General features: G+C 44.1%; 1 protein-coding gene across 3 annotated transcripts in view; it reads right to left on the reverse strand.

Annotated features, from left to right (window-relative positions):
* CNNM1 (cyclin and CBS domain divalent metal cation transport mediator 1) overlaps positions 1-19706 on the reverse strand; it is a 67961-nt gene that overhangs the window by 18467 nt on the left and 29788 nt on the right. For 2 of the 3 annotated variants that reach the window (XM_011935573.1, XM_011935574.1), the window contains exons 2-6: positions 18047-18190; positions 14790-14930; positions 13372-13541; positions 11255-11354; positions 10771-10818 (exon numbers count right to left, since the gene is read on the reverse strand). In XM_011935573.1, coding sequence (XP_011790963.1) covers positions 10771-10818; positions 11255-11354; positions 13372-13541; positions 14790-14930; positions 18047-18190 — 603 coding nt within the window. Of the gene's footprint in view, positions 1-7144; positions 7208-10770; positions 10819-11254; positions 11355-13371; positions 13542-14789; positions 14931-18046; positions 18191-19706 lie in introns of all 3 variants that reach the window. The other variant, XM_011935572.1, reaches the window with a different exon arrangement.

Here is a 19706-nt window from a genome sequence, read left to right on the forward strand (position 1 = left end):
CAAAAAAGGGGATGAGGAGGCTGTCAGCTTCTCTTAACACAGATTTAGCTCAGGGGGCTCAAATGAAGAATCAGATTATTTATAGATTCTGCTCTTTCAGGGTAGAACCTTGGGAATTTAATCCTGTCTCTTGAGATAAAGCAAAATATTTGATTAGCATCTATTTGGAATGAGTCATGGAAAGTTGATGATCTATTTAGCTGCCAAGCTGTTGCCTGGCAAACCATGCAGCAGAAAGAGTAAAATGATAGGTTGAATCATTTTCTCATTAGAACCATAATCATCACTGCCTTGATCTGATTATAGAATTAAGGAGTCCACTTCCAGTCTTCCCCCTTCTCAGTAAGTGTCATCCACTTACATGCAGTTCCTGAAACCAGAAACCCGGGATTGTCCTTGACTCCTGCCACTCCCTCAGCCCCACATGGAGTCTCGCTATCCATCTGACATAATGAGCCCATCGGTCCTATCTCTGTCTCCAGTCAAATCCCAGCTACCTCAGCCTCACCTGGACCACAGTCTCCCCACTTACTATCTTATAATCTGTTTTCACCTCAGCTGCCAGAATCGCATTTTTAAAACACAAATCAGCTTCCTATTGTGTCTGAATAAAATCCAAATTCCTTGCCGTGACCTGTTCCCTGCTTTCCTATCTGATCTTATCTTGGGGCCTCCTTTCCCCTCTCTTGCATTGCTTTAGCCACTGGCCTCCTTGGGTATCCTTAACCATGCAGGCTTTGCTCACCTCAGTGAATGCCATTTCCCCTCCCCACCCCACATCCTTCCCCCTCAGCTAATGGCTGTCTGCTCCTCAGTCACTAGCTCTCAGCTGAGGCACCACCTTCTCTGAAGACCTTGTCTGGTCACCGTAGGAAGATTCCTCCTGTTCTACTCTATCATGATCCCCTGTCCATCCTTTCAAAGCACTTTCACAAGCATTAATTACATATTAGTAACTACTTGTTACATCTACTTAATTCAACTTTTAATTCCACGAGGGCAGAGATGTTGTCTTCTCTGGTTATCCTCATTGTATGCCCAGCACCTAGCACCGTGCCTGGCCTAGAGAAGGTACTCAAGGAAAATGTGTAGAATAAATGAATCAGCATGTCAGGGTCCCACAGGGCAATACAATGACTCTTATAGTTTATAATCTAAATTTGTTGTAAAAAAAGGTTTCAGAGATCTTAAATCATCACAAAGCTAAAGTCATTAAAGCTCTTAAATCATCAAACTAAAGCTCTTAAAGTCACCAAAGCTCTTAAATCATCACAAACCTAAAGTCATTCTGGGGAAGCTGACTTCCCCAAGAGGTGAGGGTGGGGAGCAGGACACTCCAGAAATGTGGCTGATAGAGTAAAATAGTGTGCAACTAGAACCAAAGGGCACCAAGAAGCCTCAGGCCTTGGCCCAGTAACTTGAGGAAGAGGCCACATGGAGCAGAAACACTGTTTAATAAGGGCATGTGAAACAGGGGGCCCTGAAGTCAGATGCCTAGGGCCCTACCCATCCATTGTGTGATGAGGGACCAGACCCTTCTCCAGAGCGACTAAGAACTGACAGGGACAGGGACAGTGATGGTGCTGTAGAGAACAACATGCAGCACCAAGGTTATTGTAAAAAGCAGTAGTGTTGGACAGAAAAAGGTACATTTCACTTCTGGGCCTGATCCCTTGAAAACAAACTGATGAATTCTTAAAAATAGAACTACCATTCAAGCCAGCAATCCCACGGCTGGGTATCTACCCAAAGGAAAAGAAATTATGTAAAAAAGATACCTGTACATGTATGTTTATTGCAACACTATTCACAATAGCAAAGATACAGAATCAACCCAAGTGTCCATCAATGGATGACTGGATAAAGAAAATGTGATTCTGTGAATGTGTGTGTGTGTGTGTGTGTGTGTGTGTGTGTGTACACACAATGAAATATTATTCAGCCATAAAAAGAATGAAATCATGTCTTTTGCAGCAACATGGATGGAAATAGAGGCCATTATCTTAAGTGAAATAACTCAGAAAGTCAAAGGCTGCATTATTTCTCTTGTAAGTGGGAGCTAAATAATATGTACAAGTGGACACAGAGAAATAATAGACATTGAAGACCCACAAGGGCAGGAGAGGGTGAGGGATAGAAATTACTTAATGAGTACAATGTATACTATTGGGGTGATGGCCACACTAAAAGCTCAGACTTCACCACTATGCAATATATCTGTGTAACAAAAATGCACTTGTATCCCCTAAATCTATAAAAAAAAAAAAAAAAGAAAAAAAAAAACCAAATTGATGAGTTCTGACTTGGCCAGACCCATCTGTGGCTGTTTTAGGGTGGCGGCTGGATAAGTCTGCATTCTTTCCTCCAGGCTAGTTGCTGCAGAAAAGAGGGGCAGAGAGTCCTGCCCAAGAGTAGCTTCTTCGGCCCCAGTGCAGCATCTGGAAAACCATACCTTGACCTGGTGGGTTTTGACCTCAACTCAGTTTGGACATAACCAAGGGAAGACAGTGTGAGCAGGGCTTGTGGCTCAGCTGCCCAGAGAATCACCACCATTTCTCAATAATCCTCCACTTTGCCTGGCCAGACATGGGCTTCACACACCCTACACCAGTTGTTCCACATCCTCATCTCTTATGTCACAGTTCAAGATATGTTCAGGGAGGACAGCAGGGAAATAGACCTATTTTACCTACTAAACTCCTTTCATCTGTGGAAGCTTCTCCTGTTGGAGACAGAGGCAACAACTACATCCCAGTTCCCTCCAAAGCTCTAATCATTTCACTGGCACCCAGTGTGGGTGACACCCACAGGGACTCACATGTCAAACACAAGCTACATCACTGTTATGCTGGGAAGAGGAAAAACACGTCTTTTTTTTTTTTTTTTTTTAAGTAAAAACAATGCTATTGAAAGTTTATTTATAAAATCATAAAGGATTCCCAACACCAAACGATACAACTGTCTTACAAAGATCGAGTCTATAAAAGCAATTTTTAAAAGAAAAAAGAACCTTTACTCCATGAGAAAGTCCTAGCTCCTCTGAGTATTGTGCAAGATCAATGTTTTTGTGTCCTGGAGTCTGACATTCCTCAATAGGTGGGATGCTGATGACTTGGCATTTTGGTAATTGTGCACATACACTCAGAGGTTTCTGAGCAAGGGACATGGAAATGCTTTTAATAAAAAGCAGAAAAAATCAGTAACAGATGAGTGTCCTAGCAGCATGGCAAACTAGTTCAAGTTGTGTAATTCCCCTTCGCATATCCTAAAAGTACAGAGGCACAGTTTGGGGGAGTGAAGCAAGGAGGAAAATCCTAAGTATAGTGCAAGGAGGTCTGGAAGGAGACAGATCAAACAGTGATACGTAACACCGACCACGGGACCTATCAACAGGTGGCAGGCTAAGCCATCAACCCATCCCTTGCCCACTCTTGCTCTTGCATCAGACCCTCAGGTTGGCTCAGGTGTAACTGGGTGATAAGGAGCAGGGTTTTCTGCTCTATGAAACTGTGACAGACCTCATTCCTGTAGCCTTTGAGTGGTCAGTCTGTAAGAGATATCTGTCCTGGGTTGGCTACTTGGATTGCTGAGGTTTGGGTGGAGAAGGCACCAGGGTAAAATCGGGGGCAGGGTGGCAAAGGGTATGGAAGAGGAATTCACACTGTAGTTGGGGCTGGATGGAATCTCCTCTCCTTCTGCAGTCATAGTCAGGGGCCCTGAAAATCTGGACGCAGCAGCTCTGGGACTCTTGCTTCATTTGTGACACCTGTATCCCGGGAGTCTTCACAACCCTATCCTGGAAGCAGACCCCAAGATACAGAAGTAGAATGCTAAGCTCCCATTTTCCTTATGGGGATTTTAGGAAAAAGGAGGGTTCAGGGGTTGCCTGCCTGTATCTTTTGTAGCATCAGTGAGGGATGAGGGGGAATGGCCTACTTTGGTCTGACTGTGATTGTGCCATCGGCAATCTCTGTTCTCCAAAATGGATAAGGAAGCTTAATTACATAGACCTGTAAGAGTACAAACTAGAATTATTAAAATTCATTATACTGGGGCAACATTTAGCATCAGACAACCAAACACCAAACTGTCAAAACTACAGTGTGAACTCTGAGCCCAAGTTAGGATCCCAGTTGAACTCACTTTACACGGAGCTTTAACGGTTCCCAAATGCTCATCACACAAGAGCCAACCCGAAGGATTATTTCCACTTACCACATTTTGCAAAGCAGAAATATTATTTTTAGAGATTCCCTGTATATTTGAGGAGAAAACTGTCATTATTGGTCTCAGTGCACATTATGAATGGATAACTGAGCACTGAAAAAGAACCCTTGGTTCCAAAGTCTCTGTCTCTGTGCTTTTGTGGATTTGAAAGGACTGTCATGGGGAATTCAAAATTATCTCCACCACCAGGAGAAGAAAGAAGAAGCGAATCTGGGGAAAGGGAATGATAACTGCAGTGGGGCTGTGTACTTTCAGGGGAAACCCCTGGTCAGAAGTTTCATTTTTAAATGAAAGCACCTGCCAAGTTGGTTAACCACACCACACCCTGGAGGTAATCTGCAAACCACTGTGCTCTTATTTCAAACTAAGGCTCAAATAGAAAGAGGCTCCCCATGGATAATGATGGCAATATTTGGCGCAGAGACCTCTGGCCTCAATCTAGTGTGAGCACCAGATTTGTTATTAGCACTGCTTTCAAAATGCAAATAAATCACAGCCCTCTAGAGGGCACAAAATGTCTATATTCAGAGGTGAAGCAAGGTCTCAGGCAGTAGGTGGAGAGCACGATCTAAGACTTAGATTCCAGTCCTTGTCCCTCTACCTACCTGCTACACATACAACACTGACTGACTTTCTCAGAGTCTGTTTTTTTGTCTGTTGTTTTTCAATGACAATTCCTGCCTATCTCCCAAAGTGATTGTGGGGAGTCAGATAAGACAATGACAGTTCTTTTTTAGACTTAAAGACCCTACTGCTTTCTAGGATTTATTTTTCCCCCATATAAGATAGGGTTGAGATTTAGCATATATGTAAATTAATGTATCTGGATCAGAAATCAATATTTCCACTCAGCACATTTTGCAAAGTAAAAAGATTTTTTTTAGGTTCTTTGGCATATTCTAGGAGAAAATGGCATCATTGTTGATCTCAATGCACATTATGAATGGACAATCGAGCACTGAATAAGAACCCCTGGTTCCCAAGTCTCTGGGCTTACAGGGCCAGAAGTTACCTGGAGATTCTTTCTACAAAATCCCAGACCTCTGAGGTGACTTCTTCTAATGATATGGAACAAAAGCAAGAATGACAGAGGAAATATCACAGAATAGGTCCTGTGGATGTCACCTGATCACTGGGAAGGCACAGTGATTAGCTCTAGATAGAGACCAGACATAAGGTGGAGAGGAATAAGCCAAAGGAGAAGCTAGGCACTCCCTACCTCTGGTTTTCTCCCACTGTACCGACCATTGCTCCACCCTGCAGAGTTAAACCAAGGGTGGGAATAAGCTTACCTCTTTATGAGTAGGGTTTGCATTGTGTTGACACTAATCTCTTGTTGTGCTGAATACCCACAGTCATGGAAAAGGGGGGAAAGTTGAAAATACTCTCAGGGGCACGTGACAGCACCCAGAGTTGGATCAGAAGCCTCAGCACTTCCTGGAGGTTCTGCACAGCAGGAAGGAATCACTTTCATCTCTGTCTGACATTGGGTTATCATGAACTTCATCATAATCAATACAGATGAACTAGAATTAACCTTCCTTTAACTGGGAAGTTACAATTAACTAGGTCATCTGGTTAACTGAAGGTTAATTAAAAAGGAAAACGTATCCTCGCTTTGATCTTTTGGGCTGAAAGTCTTTTAAAATGTGCATCTCCCCTTTCCTGTGAACCTTCACAGCACACTGTTGGCATCACCAAGATTCACTGCATGTGAAGGAACTTGAAGGTCCATCATGTGGTCATTTCTAATTTTGCTGGCATGTAGGAGTAGACCATTTAGCTGGCAAGGGCACCAGATTGGTATCTCACATTGACTGTCCGTTCCTGTAGTCATCATTAAGGCATGAGCTCTCACAAGGCAAGAAAAACTATGTCTTAGTGGAAAATCACCATCGAAAGAGAGAGAGAGAAAATGTCGGTGAAATTTGAGAAGGTGGTTAACTTATCTTGTATAGATCAACATGAGGACCAGATGGTTTTTGATGAAAAAATTTGATTTTGGGAAAAAACAGAAGTCAACACAAATACTACTGAGGTTGCAAATTGGAGAACATAGCCTTTTTTAAATGTTGAGGGTCTACTATACAGACAGAGAAACATAAGCAATTTCTCAATGACTGAGGATATGGTGGGGTCTTAGTATCACTACCCCAGCAATGCGATAAGGGATACAGATTTAAAGGGTAGAGGAAATGGAACTGTGTGCTAACTGCAGGGCAATTTAACAAATACATTCCTGGTTTAGTCATTACTTGCTCTATGAGCCCAAGAAAACAACCTCTAGAGACAAAAACAAACAGCTGATCATTCAGATTTGTTGCATTCTACTCAGTCATTCAATTATTGTCTAGCTCTATGAGGAATTGTTACCCGATTAAAAAGAAACCCAGTGACTATTTCACTTATTAACAAAAGAGGTTAAACCTAATGAAAAGTTGTTTTGAAAGTTTTACATATAGCATCCTTTGCATGAGCAGAGCTAGTGAGAATATGATGATCACACAGTAACATTATTAGGAAGATTAGGACATGGAAGGAAACAAAGGTAGAAAGAAAATAGGTAGAAATAAAGCATAGTATTCCACTATTCCCATTTCATTCATGCTGTCCTCCTCATCCCTCCATTCTGTAGTCAAACAAATGAGGAAAAACTCACACTATCCCTCACCCCCACCATTTTTCCATGTGCATACACAGATACATTCCTGGGAGGTAAGCTCACAAATGACACCACTGAACCAGCAATGCCTGGGTGGTATGTGCAAATGAGTGCTGTTTGTGCAAAGTGCTATGCCTTAGTCACAAGAGTGCCTGTTGGAGAGATTAGTTCTCAGGCAGGAAAGTGACAGAGGCCAAAGGCTTCTTGCAAACCCCTCTGGATCTAAGGAGACCCGAGACACCCATGCATGTTTACCTGGGGAACCTGCCAGAGAGTCCCCTCTGCTGACAGCGAAGGTACGAGACACAGAGATGGGCACTAAAGAGTCAGGGGCCAAGGATTTGAGTTGCAAAAGGGAAGATATAAACACAAAAGGAAAGAGACAAAGAACAAAGTGGGTGAGACAGTCTGTTCCTGGATCTTCACAACATCACACTTCTCTGCAAAAAGGAATCTTGACTCTGAAAACACAGAAATCACATCCTCTTACAAAGTCACTCTCCAGAAAGACAAGAAAATAAAATGGATTTTGCTGAAAGTCATCTGAAAAGATGTGCAACACATCTTGGAATCAGAGGCACAAGCACAAGCCGAGCTTGTGGGAAGCATGTAGGCAGCACTCTCTGAGGCCCCCATTTTGAGCCAGCAAACATGCTGGGAGCCCAGCGCTGCATTCCCACCAAGCTCTCCCAGCTCCCATGGAGCTCAACTGCCAAGGGCACCTGCATGGGTACTCAGAGGCCTGAATGGAAAGCCTTTGCTCCTGCTAGGGGCATCCTTGAGGAAGCTACATCCTGCCTCTGACTCCTAGGAGCTCCCTCTGGTCACAGTGTTGGTGAAGAACTGTGCATTGCTAGAGGATAGGGATAAAGGAAGAACAATATCTCTAGCAGTGTTAATATGAATCAACTTGAATTAAATCATAGCCACTTCGTGGTAAGTACCAGTAGTCCAAAGCATCTCTCTGTTCCCTTTTCCTTCTCTTTCCCCACAGAGTTGGAAATGGTGCTGGCTATCACTTGGGGGCCTGGGTAGAGTTGAGTGTGTAGTAACAGTCCAGTTCCTCCCCCTTCAAGTGGTGTCTGGGCAGGGGACCCATGGGAACCTGTCTTCATCTCTCTTATCTGATCATTCCCAGAGTCCTTTTTAAGGAGCTAAATGAAACCAGTCTGCAGATGATAGCATACGGAAATAGACAGCTTCTGCAGTTTTATTTGCTAAACCAAATGATTTTATTTGAAATGACCTACCTGATAATCCTTTACTCTGACATGAGATGTTAATGAATATTAGAATGGGCCTCCAATATTATGAGACACAATGGAGTTAAGAAACCCTCTATTCTCAAGAAGAATCATAGTTCTAAATGTAGAAATGTATACACCAAATTGTACACATTGTATACACCAAACTGTAAACATTGTATACAATGTATAAATGTATACACCAAACAGAAAGGAGACCTGTTCTTTCCACATCTGCACACCTGTGTGTGCACCTATTCCAGCTACCCTGGGTTCCTGGCAATCAGAACCAAGAAGAAGACAGTGTAGATTATGTTCCCTTCGCCTCATACAGGAAAGCCAGAGACTTCTTTGCCTCAAGTTCAACTTTGAAGCATAGGTCATCGTGCCAGTATTCCAGCAAACTCATAATCTCACTCCTCATCCTCAAAGGCTGATCAAGCTAGCTTCAAGCATAGGGGGAGGGGGCTGGGCCAAGACCCTACAAGATTTTATTGCCTTTTGGCTTAGACTTAAGCTCTCCCTCAACCTATAGGGTTGAGGTTCTTGGCCAGTGAAAGATGCTGGGTGGCTGGACCATGGGCTGAGCCTTCACCTGGGATAACTGGGATATGGCTGGCCTTTGCAGTTACTTCACACTTCACTACACTGAGTATGGATTCAGGGAGGATGGAAAATGTCTTTTTATCCCTATTGGCTAATAATATTTCTTTTCCCTTCTGAAGATTTACAGAGATGCTCAGTAACATGGGGAGAGAAAAAGAAAGAGTGTTATGCTTCTTTTCAGTTAACTAGTTTTAAAGGAGAAATCAATGTTGCAACTTTATTTCTATCTCGCTGATGCCATTAAACACTTTTGAAAGAAAGAACTAGAGACAGGAAGGAAGGAAAGGAAGAAATTGGATAACATATTCCTTCTACTTAAAACAATTTTTTTTTTTTTTTTTTGAGATGGAATCTTGCTCTGTAGCCAGGCTGGAGTAAGGTGGCATGATCTTGGCTCACTGCAATCTCCACCTCCCCGGTTTAAGCGATTCACCTGCCTCAGCCTCCCAAGTACTTGGGATCAAAGGCATGCACCACTGTGCCTGGCTAATTTTTGTATTTTTAGTAGAGATGGAATTTCACCGTGTTGGCCAGGATGGTCTCGAACTCCTGACTTTGTGATCCACCTACCTTGGCCTCCCAAAGTGCTGGGATTACAGGTGAGAGCCACCATGCCTGGCCACAGCACTGGGCTAGGAAGCCATATGTAGGCCTTTTATTCTCAGAATTTCCACCTCTTTCAGTCTTCTGGAAGAGATCACAGACATTTCTAGGTAACATATTAGAATCCCAGTGGTTGTCCCTAATGTGATGGATGATGGAAATTTCCTTTAGAGAACTAAGGTTTGCTAACGTCCTGTAACCCGTCCCTCACCCGTCGAGAGTTCTACTGAGCACTGAGATTCGTTGTCTTAAGTATAATAATGTACCAGGGTCTTTTCAATTTTACAGATCTCCTCCAACTCAAGTTCTGCCACTCTTCAGACTGGACAGGTACTTCATTTCAGCCACTGGCTGGGCTATTACACTGTAACAATTACACTGTAAATTGTTCCACTGTTTTCACTTAGAAATTGCATTCCAGAATATGATGGATCTGAAAACTATATTTTCTTGTGCTGTGTGAACTAGCCAGGACACCGGGAAGCATCTTGGCCAGTCACCAACTTACTGGGTGATTTGAAGCAAGTCATTTCCTTAGTTTCACTCATGTTAAAATGGTATCTACCTTGCCATGTTCCAGGGACTATGATATCAAGCTCTGGGACTCTCTGACAATTCCCACCACAAGGGAATATGTAAAATCTTTTCTTATGATGCGAGGAAAGACCCTATTTGGCATTGAAGTGGCCACTGTAAACACTAACAGCTGAAAGCAAAATTCAGATCCGTGAATCAGAAAGAAATGTAGAGAAATAATTCTTTCTGGATCACACTTTTAATCACAAGAAATGCCATGCCCTTTAAACACAAGTGCAATAACTACACAGGAAACAGCAAGAAGACACAGCACACAAGGGGCAGAGCAAACCAGCCATCAGCCCTGTGCCTGCCCCCCACCAACAGCATGCATGGCCAGCTGGCAGATACCTCTCCACTAGCTGAGAGGTGGAGAAGCAGGAAAGAGAAGCAGATAAGCAGCGTATTGCACAAGGGTGGAACTTACATCCCCAAATCTTGCAGTCACTTCTTACTGCGGACAAACCCCACAGACACAATAATAGCATATGAGAGTTTTTGAGTAAAGGCCATGGGTGAATTGTTATTGCACAGAAGGAAGGGCTGAACCTCTGCCCAAGCACACAAATCACCTGCCTGCATTTCCTGGAAGGTGGCAATAAGCAGTGCCTCCCCTTCCAACCCCTGCATCCCCCCAACCATGTGAGCAGAGAAGCCGCAGAAAACATTCCAGACACAAGAACCTAAGCTCCCATGGTCTGTGGGTACCTGGCAGGAAGCAGTGTTCCTGGCAGAACATTACAAAGAGGCTGCCAGCATTTGTCTTAGCCCCAGCCCAGGTCCAGGTCCCTAGAGCGGGCCGAGGCAGGACTACGATGGGGAGGACGAGGAAGGGGTTTGAGAGATACATACGAAAGACAGAAGATCCAGCCAGACTTCCAACCTTCCGCACGTCATTATCTAAGGACAGAAGGATGCAGTGGGTTTCAGAGGCAACTCAGAAAACACACTTCTTATGGGAATCTTCCCTCTTCTATCTACCCCCAGCACCAATTAACCCTGTAAAAACCAGGCAATTAAATGGAAGGGTAGGGAACCAGTATAAAAAGCAAAATAAACTTGTCTTTTCACACTGAAATCTACCACCCTAGATCCCTAACACTTGACAATATTACTGCTTTTTACAATTCAATTTTTGTCACTTTTCTTTAAGCACTAACTGAATGAAAAGTGATTCATACACCCATTTTGCAGAGGAAGGAACTAAAGCCAAGGAAGTTAAATGGCTTGTCCAGGATGATTAACAGGGGTCAAAGGAGGAGTCAAGACTTGAACCCCTCTGCTTTTTCTACCATATCCCATTAGTTTCCCAATAAACAAATGGAAACTAGAATACCTGAGCAAGCAGTGGTCATGATGGCTGGGACGCCATAGTAAGTAAAGGCTCCATTCTCAAAGCGAAGGCCTTCCTTACCAACCTCCACCTCCACTTTACCCTGGGGAAAAAAAAAGGAAGTGTACTATGAATGTGTATGAGCACTTCCAGTTCTACTATTGACTAGAACCCTAAGCATTTCTGCTTGGATAACAAGTGGACTAGACCCATGTTCTTATCACAGAGGAACGTTAATTCTCTCCAGATTTACATTTGAGAAAGCACCTCCAAATTTAGTAGCTCTTTGTAGTAAATTCAGTGCTTCATTGTTCATAAAACAGCATCCAGTCATGAATAACCATGCTGTCCTTGTGTACTGTAATGGCCCTTCCATGATGCAGGCCTAAGCACCAGCTAACCCAGGGCCTCATAAACTGCCCCACTGGTTTAGTCCAAGACTGGACCATTTCTAAGTCAGGTCAAGATAAAATCTAGGCCAGGTGTGGTGGCTTATGCCTTAATCTCAGCACTTTGGGAGGCCAAGGTGGGTGGATCACGAGGTCAGGAGTTCGAGACCAGCCTGGCCAATATGGTGAAACCCCATCTCTACTAAATATACAAAAATTAGCTGGGTGTGGTGGTGCACACCTGTAGTCCTAGCTGTTCAGGAGGCTGAGGCAGGAGAATTGCTTGAACCAGGGAGGCAGAGCTTGCAGTGAGCTGAGATCAGGCCACTGCCCTCCAGCTTGGGAGACAGAGCAAGACTCCATCTCAAAAAAAAAATAAAATAAAATAAAATAAAATCTAATTCTGTGTGAAGCTTGTTTAATTCATTGCCAATAATAGTGATAGCTGATGTGTAATGCATAGCATGCATGGACATGACACTGTGTTATGTGCACTGCATAGATTCTCATGCAATTAGCCCCATAACCCCATGAAGCCCATGCCATTTTTATCCCTGATTTACAGGGGACTCAATTTTGAGGCTCAGAGATTGAATAACTTGGTCAAGGTTAGTTAGGAGATGGCAACAATGGAATTTTAAAGCCATAGTTTTCAAATTTCTGAGCCTACACTCTTGCTACTACATTTTATTCCATGTTTTATTTGAGAACTGTTAAGTTTATATTCAGTATAAGACATGAAACTATGTGCTCATTACATTATACAAACAATGTAACAGGATTCTTGTTGATTTCCAACAGTGAAGCACATGACTTCGTTTTTTGGAGAAGAGAGGTCATTTTGTTCAGACCATTTGGAAGGATATATGTGAGGCAAATTACAGTGACAGAGCAGAGAGGTTGGAAGTGGACTGTAACAAGGAGACGATTTCTAAGTTCATGTGAGCTTAATTAAGATTCTAAAACACAATCAGCATATTTAGGATTCACAAGGTTATGTTAGGAAGGGACAGGGAATCAGTGACAGAGCTCATGGTGAAGCCAGACAGGGTACCAGCAGTGTTACAAGCTGTAATCATGTCAGACACTTATTTAAGACAGGCCTATTCAGGTATCCAGAGCAGAAGGTGATCATACTTATGTGAGCACTGGGGAGATGTTGCACTTCTTTGAACAGGTCATTTTTCCCCTTCCTGGTCCTCTTAATGGGGAGAAGATTCCAGGAACTACAAAGGCTGAAATGCAGCTGAGAGAATGAATGTGTCCCGTGCACCTCCAGAGAGCAGAGCAGGGACCAGTAAGGAAGTCAGAGATGGTGAGATTTCCACTGGACAGAGAGAAGGGTTTAAAGAAGAGTTGTCTAAAGTTTAGCAGGCAGTGGGCAGTTTCATTTCAGGGGATGTTCAAGCAGAGATGAGGAGGTATTACAGTTTCTGCAGAGCAGCAGTTCTGGAAGTTTAGAAGCAAAATCCCTATTGGAGAGGTATTCACCCCACCCCAAACATTGCTGAGTTGTCAGACTAAATGCTAAAGATCCCAGCACTCCCAGGACACCAGTCTTCTGTGTCTAGCCCCCTCCTGTGGGTCATGAAGAAATGTCCACCCAGCTGGCCTTGTTCCTGAGGCAGCCAGCTAAGTCTCGGAACTTGGTGCTGAAGGAGGCATGGCCATTTCTTCACCCTGGAGATGCCCTCATCTGGCTCTTAGAGGTTCCTTGACTTTCCTACTCACCTGTAGAAGCAGCACAAAGTAGTCCACAGGGCGGTTGCGCTGGTAGAGGTAGTGTTCCGGGGCCTTCTTGTTCTTCTCATCAAACTTCAGCTCCTGGATCACGTTGGGATGTTTCAGGAGCCGGAGCAGGATCTTCTCCGAAAGGTACAGAGATTTAAAGGGCTCCACTTCTAGAGGAGAGTGACGGGGGAGGGAGGAATCAGCATCAGCTGTGTCCCACCCATTCCAGCAGTGGCAGCTGGGAGGAGTCAGAGTGGGCACGAGGGCCCCCTATGCATGTACCAGGGCACCAGGCTGGCAGGGCTTCTGCGTTCCTTTGGAGTGGAGGATCCTAATCCCAAGTATGCATCTCAGGGCCTTACCCATGTCCTCTGGAGATGTGTGTCCCTGCACTGGCACCTCAGGAGAAACAGGTCTCCATCTGGAAATGTCTGTTTCGTTACTAATTTTCTTTGATTTTATTTAAAATTGGACACGGATAACTAAGCCACATAAACAACAAAGACTTTACTGCTATAATTGAATGAAATGCAGATAATTTAATCCAGCTTATTTGTATGACATATATCTGCTGAATGAAATGAAATCCCACATTACTAGAGACAGGCAATTATTTAAATAATAAGTTGTCAATAATATGAGGCATCCTTGCATCATATTTATATATTACAGCTATTACTTATATTACATATGTTAAACTCATATTACTTATATTATATATGCTCTGGGAAGTAGTTAAAAGAAATCTGTATTCAGAACTAGAAATTCTATCTTAAAGCAGCTGCAACTGAATATTTTCTACTCGTTAGCACCTAAAACAGTGCTAGCGTTCATTATATACTCAATAAATACATGCTGGATTAATTAAATATTGAACTTCGTGATAGATATGATCATTCTAGGTCAGCACATTAATTAGGCATGGATGGTCAGAGGGTTCAAAGACAAACTTGACCTTCTTCACAAGAAGCAGCTAATCTTTGGATTGTCTCACTTTTTGTTCTTTCTAAAGATCCCAAGATTCACAATCCACTTCTGTATTTAAACAATCCATAGCTCACAGGCTTCTATGGCATTGCCCTAGGGCACCGCAAGTCTAACAGACAGGGAGATGGCCTCAGGCTTCAGCCAGGAAGTGAGTAGAAAAGGGAAAAGTGTGGCAATGGTTTCTTTAGCTCTTTTCGCTGGTAGAAGAGTCGAGTTATACTCATTTCTTCCTCTATAAGATCAGGCCTGGGGCTCAATACGACAGTAGGTGGCATCCATTACCCTATCTAAGGCAACCTCCTTCCTAGTACAGTGCTTCTCAGTCCTGACAGCATACTGGAATCAGGCTGGAAGATTTTAACAAGGATTGGTGCCTGGGTCCCAGCCTAGAGATTGTGTTTTAGCTTCTCTGGAGTGGAGACTTGTCCTACCTGTGGCCATGAAGCGGTGTGTGGCCAGCAGAAGCTGTGGTGAGATCTTCACCCGCATCTCTGTGTCCGAAAGCTTAAACAAGGAGAAGTCATGCCGCTTCCGCTCCCGGTGTGGGACCCTCTGCTTTTTCCGATTGTCAGCTGCGGGGTCACAGAGGACAGATTGCAGCTATCTCAGAATCATTGTTGGTCTTTGGAGGCTTTCCCAGAATCACAGGGGACAGATAGAACATTTCTGCAGTGTCAACTATGGATGACATCACAGTATCACCCAGGAAGTAGAAGGATGTTGGTAAGGGATAGACAATGGGAGACTGCCATCATTTCAGTGTTTTCCACACTTAGGGAGTGTATAGCAGAAAAAGGGGAAAGCTGGCTTGGGGTACCCAAGTCTGGGGTTCTGGGGCTGGTTCCACTACTTACTCACCATGCAACCTCTCTAAGCATCAGAGTTTTTATTTTAACCTGTACAAGGAGGCTAGTAATATTTAATATAGCTCTCGTACTCATCTTGTGCAATTAATTATGAGACTCCAACTGGAAGCTACCTGTGAGAATGCTTTTACCCAAAGTCATACACACACAAGGGACCTGCATTCTTAGTATCGAGTGGGTTGCAGGGGCCCAGGGAATTTCTGACTCTGTCCCCCTCCTTTCCCCCGAACTGGCCTCAACTAGTCTCCTGCTGCTTATCTGAACCATGATCTGAGTAGTACCTGAAGCATGCCACACAAGAGAAGAGGTCAGCCACTACCTCTTATATCACAATTTCCCTGCTTCAACCCCAGTCCCTCCACTGGGAGGGAATCAGGGGAAATATAGGGAAGAAGAGAGGAGAAGAAATAAGATTGGACCTATAATCTCTAAAGGTGGGTTTTCTGGGTGGGGGGCCTCAGGCAGGGTCTGGTACCTCCCAAGAGCCTATATATCAGGCATGTAATTATTGGTTGAAAAAATTTGCTTTTTCCAATTTAATTTGTTCTCATTCTTTTTAAAGCTTGTCTAAATATATCTACTTTTCCCCCCCTTTTTTTTCCTTTCTCTTTTTGGTACAGGAAATGTCTCCTTTGGTTCTTTCTCTTTTGTTTTCCCTGAGTTTTGAATAAAATTTTGAAACTGCTAGCCCATCTTATCTGCATTAAGGGGAACAGGGAAAAGGATTTGGGTTTTCTCCAAACTTGGCCTAAAGGGAAACAGGGCTGTGGGGGAACATCTGGTGCAAGCTGAGTGGCTGCAGTGAGAATGAAAGGGAATGAACCCTTGTGGCAGGAAAACAAGGCCCCAGAATCTGGCTCCTTGGTGTGCCCTCTCTCCTTTTGGGGCTTGCTTTTGGGTTTCCTTCTAGAAGGGACAAAGTGCCCTCCTGCCGGCACAGCTCTTCCATGGCCCGCTCTGACCCTGGGACTTCGCAGTCATCTGGCCCCTGCTTTGACACTCCTTTTGCTCAAGTCACAGTGGGCAGACCTAGACCCAGGTGTCCAGATCACCTGAGGTCAGGGTCATGCAAGAAGAAAGACAGTATCCCTGGCTTCTGGGCCTTTTCACAGCTCTTAAGGAATCATGCCAGCAGCTGATTTACCCTAATCTGCTCCTGTAGAAAGAGGATCACTCAGCAAAAGAGTAGCAGATACAGGTTATCAGCCTCGCTCTCACTAGTGAGCAACTTTCTGATTTGTATAAGTTTGCCTAAATAGTTCCCCTCTCCCCCATCAGATTGCTACTTAAAATGGCATCATTAGGGAATCATTCCTCTGCTCCCCCCTTCATTCCTTAGATTTTAATAGTGTGTGCTTGAAGCCTTAATGTTGTTCAAACAAGTACCCTGGGAGTTGACTCATTTAGACTATTATCAGCACCTAACACCTTAGTGTGAATGGCTTCACCAGTTTATCTGAGACATCCGGGATTTTTCTTTTTTTTTTTTTGAGACAGTCCTCCCAGGCTCCCATGCTGGAATGCAGTGGTACAATCTCAGCTCTCTGCAGCCAGGACCTCCCAGGCTCAAGGGATCCTCCCACCTTGGCCTCCCAAGTAGCTGGGACTACAGGCATACGCCACCACACCTGGCTAACTGTTATATTTTTTGTAGAGATGGGGTTTCACCATGTTGCCCAGGTTACACCTGAGAATTCTAAATCAAGAGTGGCAGGCAGAGGTGGGGGAGGGAGAGGACATTTCCAAGCTCGATCCCCACGTGAGGAAGACATGCCTGGTTGGGGCAAGCACAGTAGTGCCAGGCTCTTGGAGGGAGGTGCCATGATTCTCCTCCTTGTTTTTGTCAAGGCCTGGCCCACCTTTAGGGTTGATCTCTTTGTCCAGAAGGAAGGCACCCTTTCTGCACTGCTCACTGCCTTATGGCATCAAAGCTCTTTCTACCAGGAGCCAGTTTCTGAAAGGCCGCATCTCACTAACTAAGGACCGAAGTCTGAAATGAGTTATCTGCGAGGAAGAAAAGGATGGCTATTCCATGAGATTAAATTCTGAGGAGGAAACCATTCCTGGCCTAGGGACTCCCATGGACTTAGATAACATTCCAATCCTAGAGACAAAGCATGCCTTTGTAGTGTTTGCAAGCAAAGTTTTGATAAGGTTCAGTAACCCAAAGTATTCACATCTGCATAGAAAAGTCTATATTGTTCCTGAGTGAGGGAGTTAGGACGGGGAGCAGACCAGAAAGAAGGAAACAGAGACAAGAGCAGGGATTCTAGTGGCAGGGAGAGAACAGAAACCGAGGGTGGTAGGCTGAAAGGCATAAGAGGACAGGGAAGTGTGTAAGAAGGAATATTCCGTTTTTGGCTTAGGTTGTGAGTAGGCAATCTCATGACCGTCTCCACTGCTCACTGCTGTTCTGGTGTGAGTGGAACCCCTGTTGGGGTCTGCATCTAGGTGAATGAAGCAACCAAACAAGAACACGGGGGACAGAAACAAGGGCAGAGAGGCCTCTGGGCACCGTCCTGGGAACACTGTGTTTCCTGTAGTCCCTTTTCTACCCAAAGGCTGGGAGGTCTCCTTTTCATAGTCTTGGCTCAGTTCCTGAAGGCTGCCTCCTGATAAACACTTAGCTAGCATGTTCCCAGTGACTCAGAAGTGATTCCAGCTAGGGTATCTTGCCACAGCAGCACCTGGCATAAGTGGCTGACACACATCAGGGCACAGAGTTTGCCCTGACACCCTTTCTATAAATCAAACAAGGCCTTACCTGAGAGTCTTGGAGGGAAATAAGATGACCCTGGGAACAGCCAAGGCTGTGCACTTACTGTAGAGATCCGTTTCATCCAGGATCTCTGACTTGATGATCTCCTCTATGATATCCTCCAGTGTGACAATGCCCATCACCTCATAGAAAGGGTCTCCTTCTCCCTCATTATTCACCCGCTGGACAATGGCCAGATGAGATTTTCCTAGAGAACAAATGAAATCACAGTTAAGTATCGGGGACATCTTCATAGACCTTTCTTTGTGAGAAAAATGATACAAAGTTGCGTCTGACCAATCTCAGGACTGCACTCATCCCTGGACCTCCTTAAAATATGAAGTTTTTATGCAAGGGCTTATAAATGCAAACCTTATTCTTTTAAATTTGTGTTTCTATTTAGGGAAGTTACTGAATATACTCAAAACCAGTTGATTTTTTTTCTTTGAACTTTTACATATTAGCAAGTATGTGTTAGCTGATGTAATATATACGAATTGAAAGAGCAATAATTTAGAGTCAGAATTATGGTAAAAATCATTCTCCTCCGCAAGCCCGCTTCCCCACTAACTATCCCAGTTACTATTCCTTGGCAAATCATTTAATCTCCACTGAATTACCATCTCTCATCTAGAATCAGGAAATAATGCCAGTGTGGTGATTTTAAAACATGGCCTTCGTGGTATGCCTCCCACGGAGAGGTGTGGTCTACAGCCCCTTCCCTTGAATCTGGATGGGCTTGTGACTACTTCAACCAAAAGAGAATGGGAAATGAATGTCCATTATAAGATTTCTGAGGCTAGGTCATAAAGGCATGTAGCTTTTGCTGCAAGAACATTGTAAGAAGTCTGACTATTACCCTGAGGCCACCATAGTGGAGAGGCCACATGTAGGTGCTTAGGTGCCAGTCCCAGCTGAGCCCACCCTTCCAGCCTTCCCACCTAAGTGCCAGCAGCTTGGCGAAGAAGCTGTTTTGGAAGTGGATCTGCCAGTCTCAGCTGATTCAGCCCCTTGTCTCACTTACTCCCCAGCCAGGCAGGCAGCCTTCCTTCCTTCCTTCCTTCCTTCTTCTCTTTCTTTTCTTTCTTTCTCTTTCTTTTCTTTCTTCTCTCTCTCTCTCTCTTTCTCTCCTTCCTTCCTCAGCCTCCCAAGTAGCTGGGACTACAGATGCCTGCCACCACGCCAAGCTAATTTTTGTATTTTTAGTAGAGATGGGGTTTCACCGTGTTAGCCAGGATGGTCTTGATCTCTTGACCTCGTGATCCTCCCACCTTGGCCTCCCAAAGTGCTGGGATTACAGGCGGGAGCCACCTCGCCTAGCCTCTCCCCAGCCTTTCAAGCAGCTTCCAGCTGTGGCCCCAGACACTGTGAAGCAGAGATAAGCCATTCCTGCTGTACTTCTTTGGAATTCCTGACTCACAGAATCTGTGAGCATAATAAAATGGTTGTTTTATGGCTCTAAGTTTTAGGGTAGTTTGTCAGTAGCAATGGTAGCTTGAACAATCAGTACCTATAAGGTGATTGTGGAGCTCCAATGACCTAGTGAATATGTGAAAAGACTATAAACTATAAGATGTCACTGGCAGAGAATTCACAGACTTCATTTTTATTGACTGATGACTGAATAATAATAGTTTCCATTTATTGAGGTCTTACTATGTGCCAGAGAACTCTAAATTTATCTATTTAATTCTCATAACAACCACTGAGGTAAGTGCTATTCT

Source organism: Colobus angolensis, unplaced genomic scaffold (genome assembly GCF_000951035.1).
Source record: "Colobus angolensis palliatus isolate OR3802 unplaced genomic scaffold, Cang.pa_1.0 Scaffold144, whole genome shotgun sequence".
Lineage (NCBI taxonomy): Eukaryota > Metazoa > Chordata > Mammalia > Primates > Cercopithecidae > Colobus > Colobus angolensis.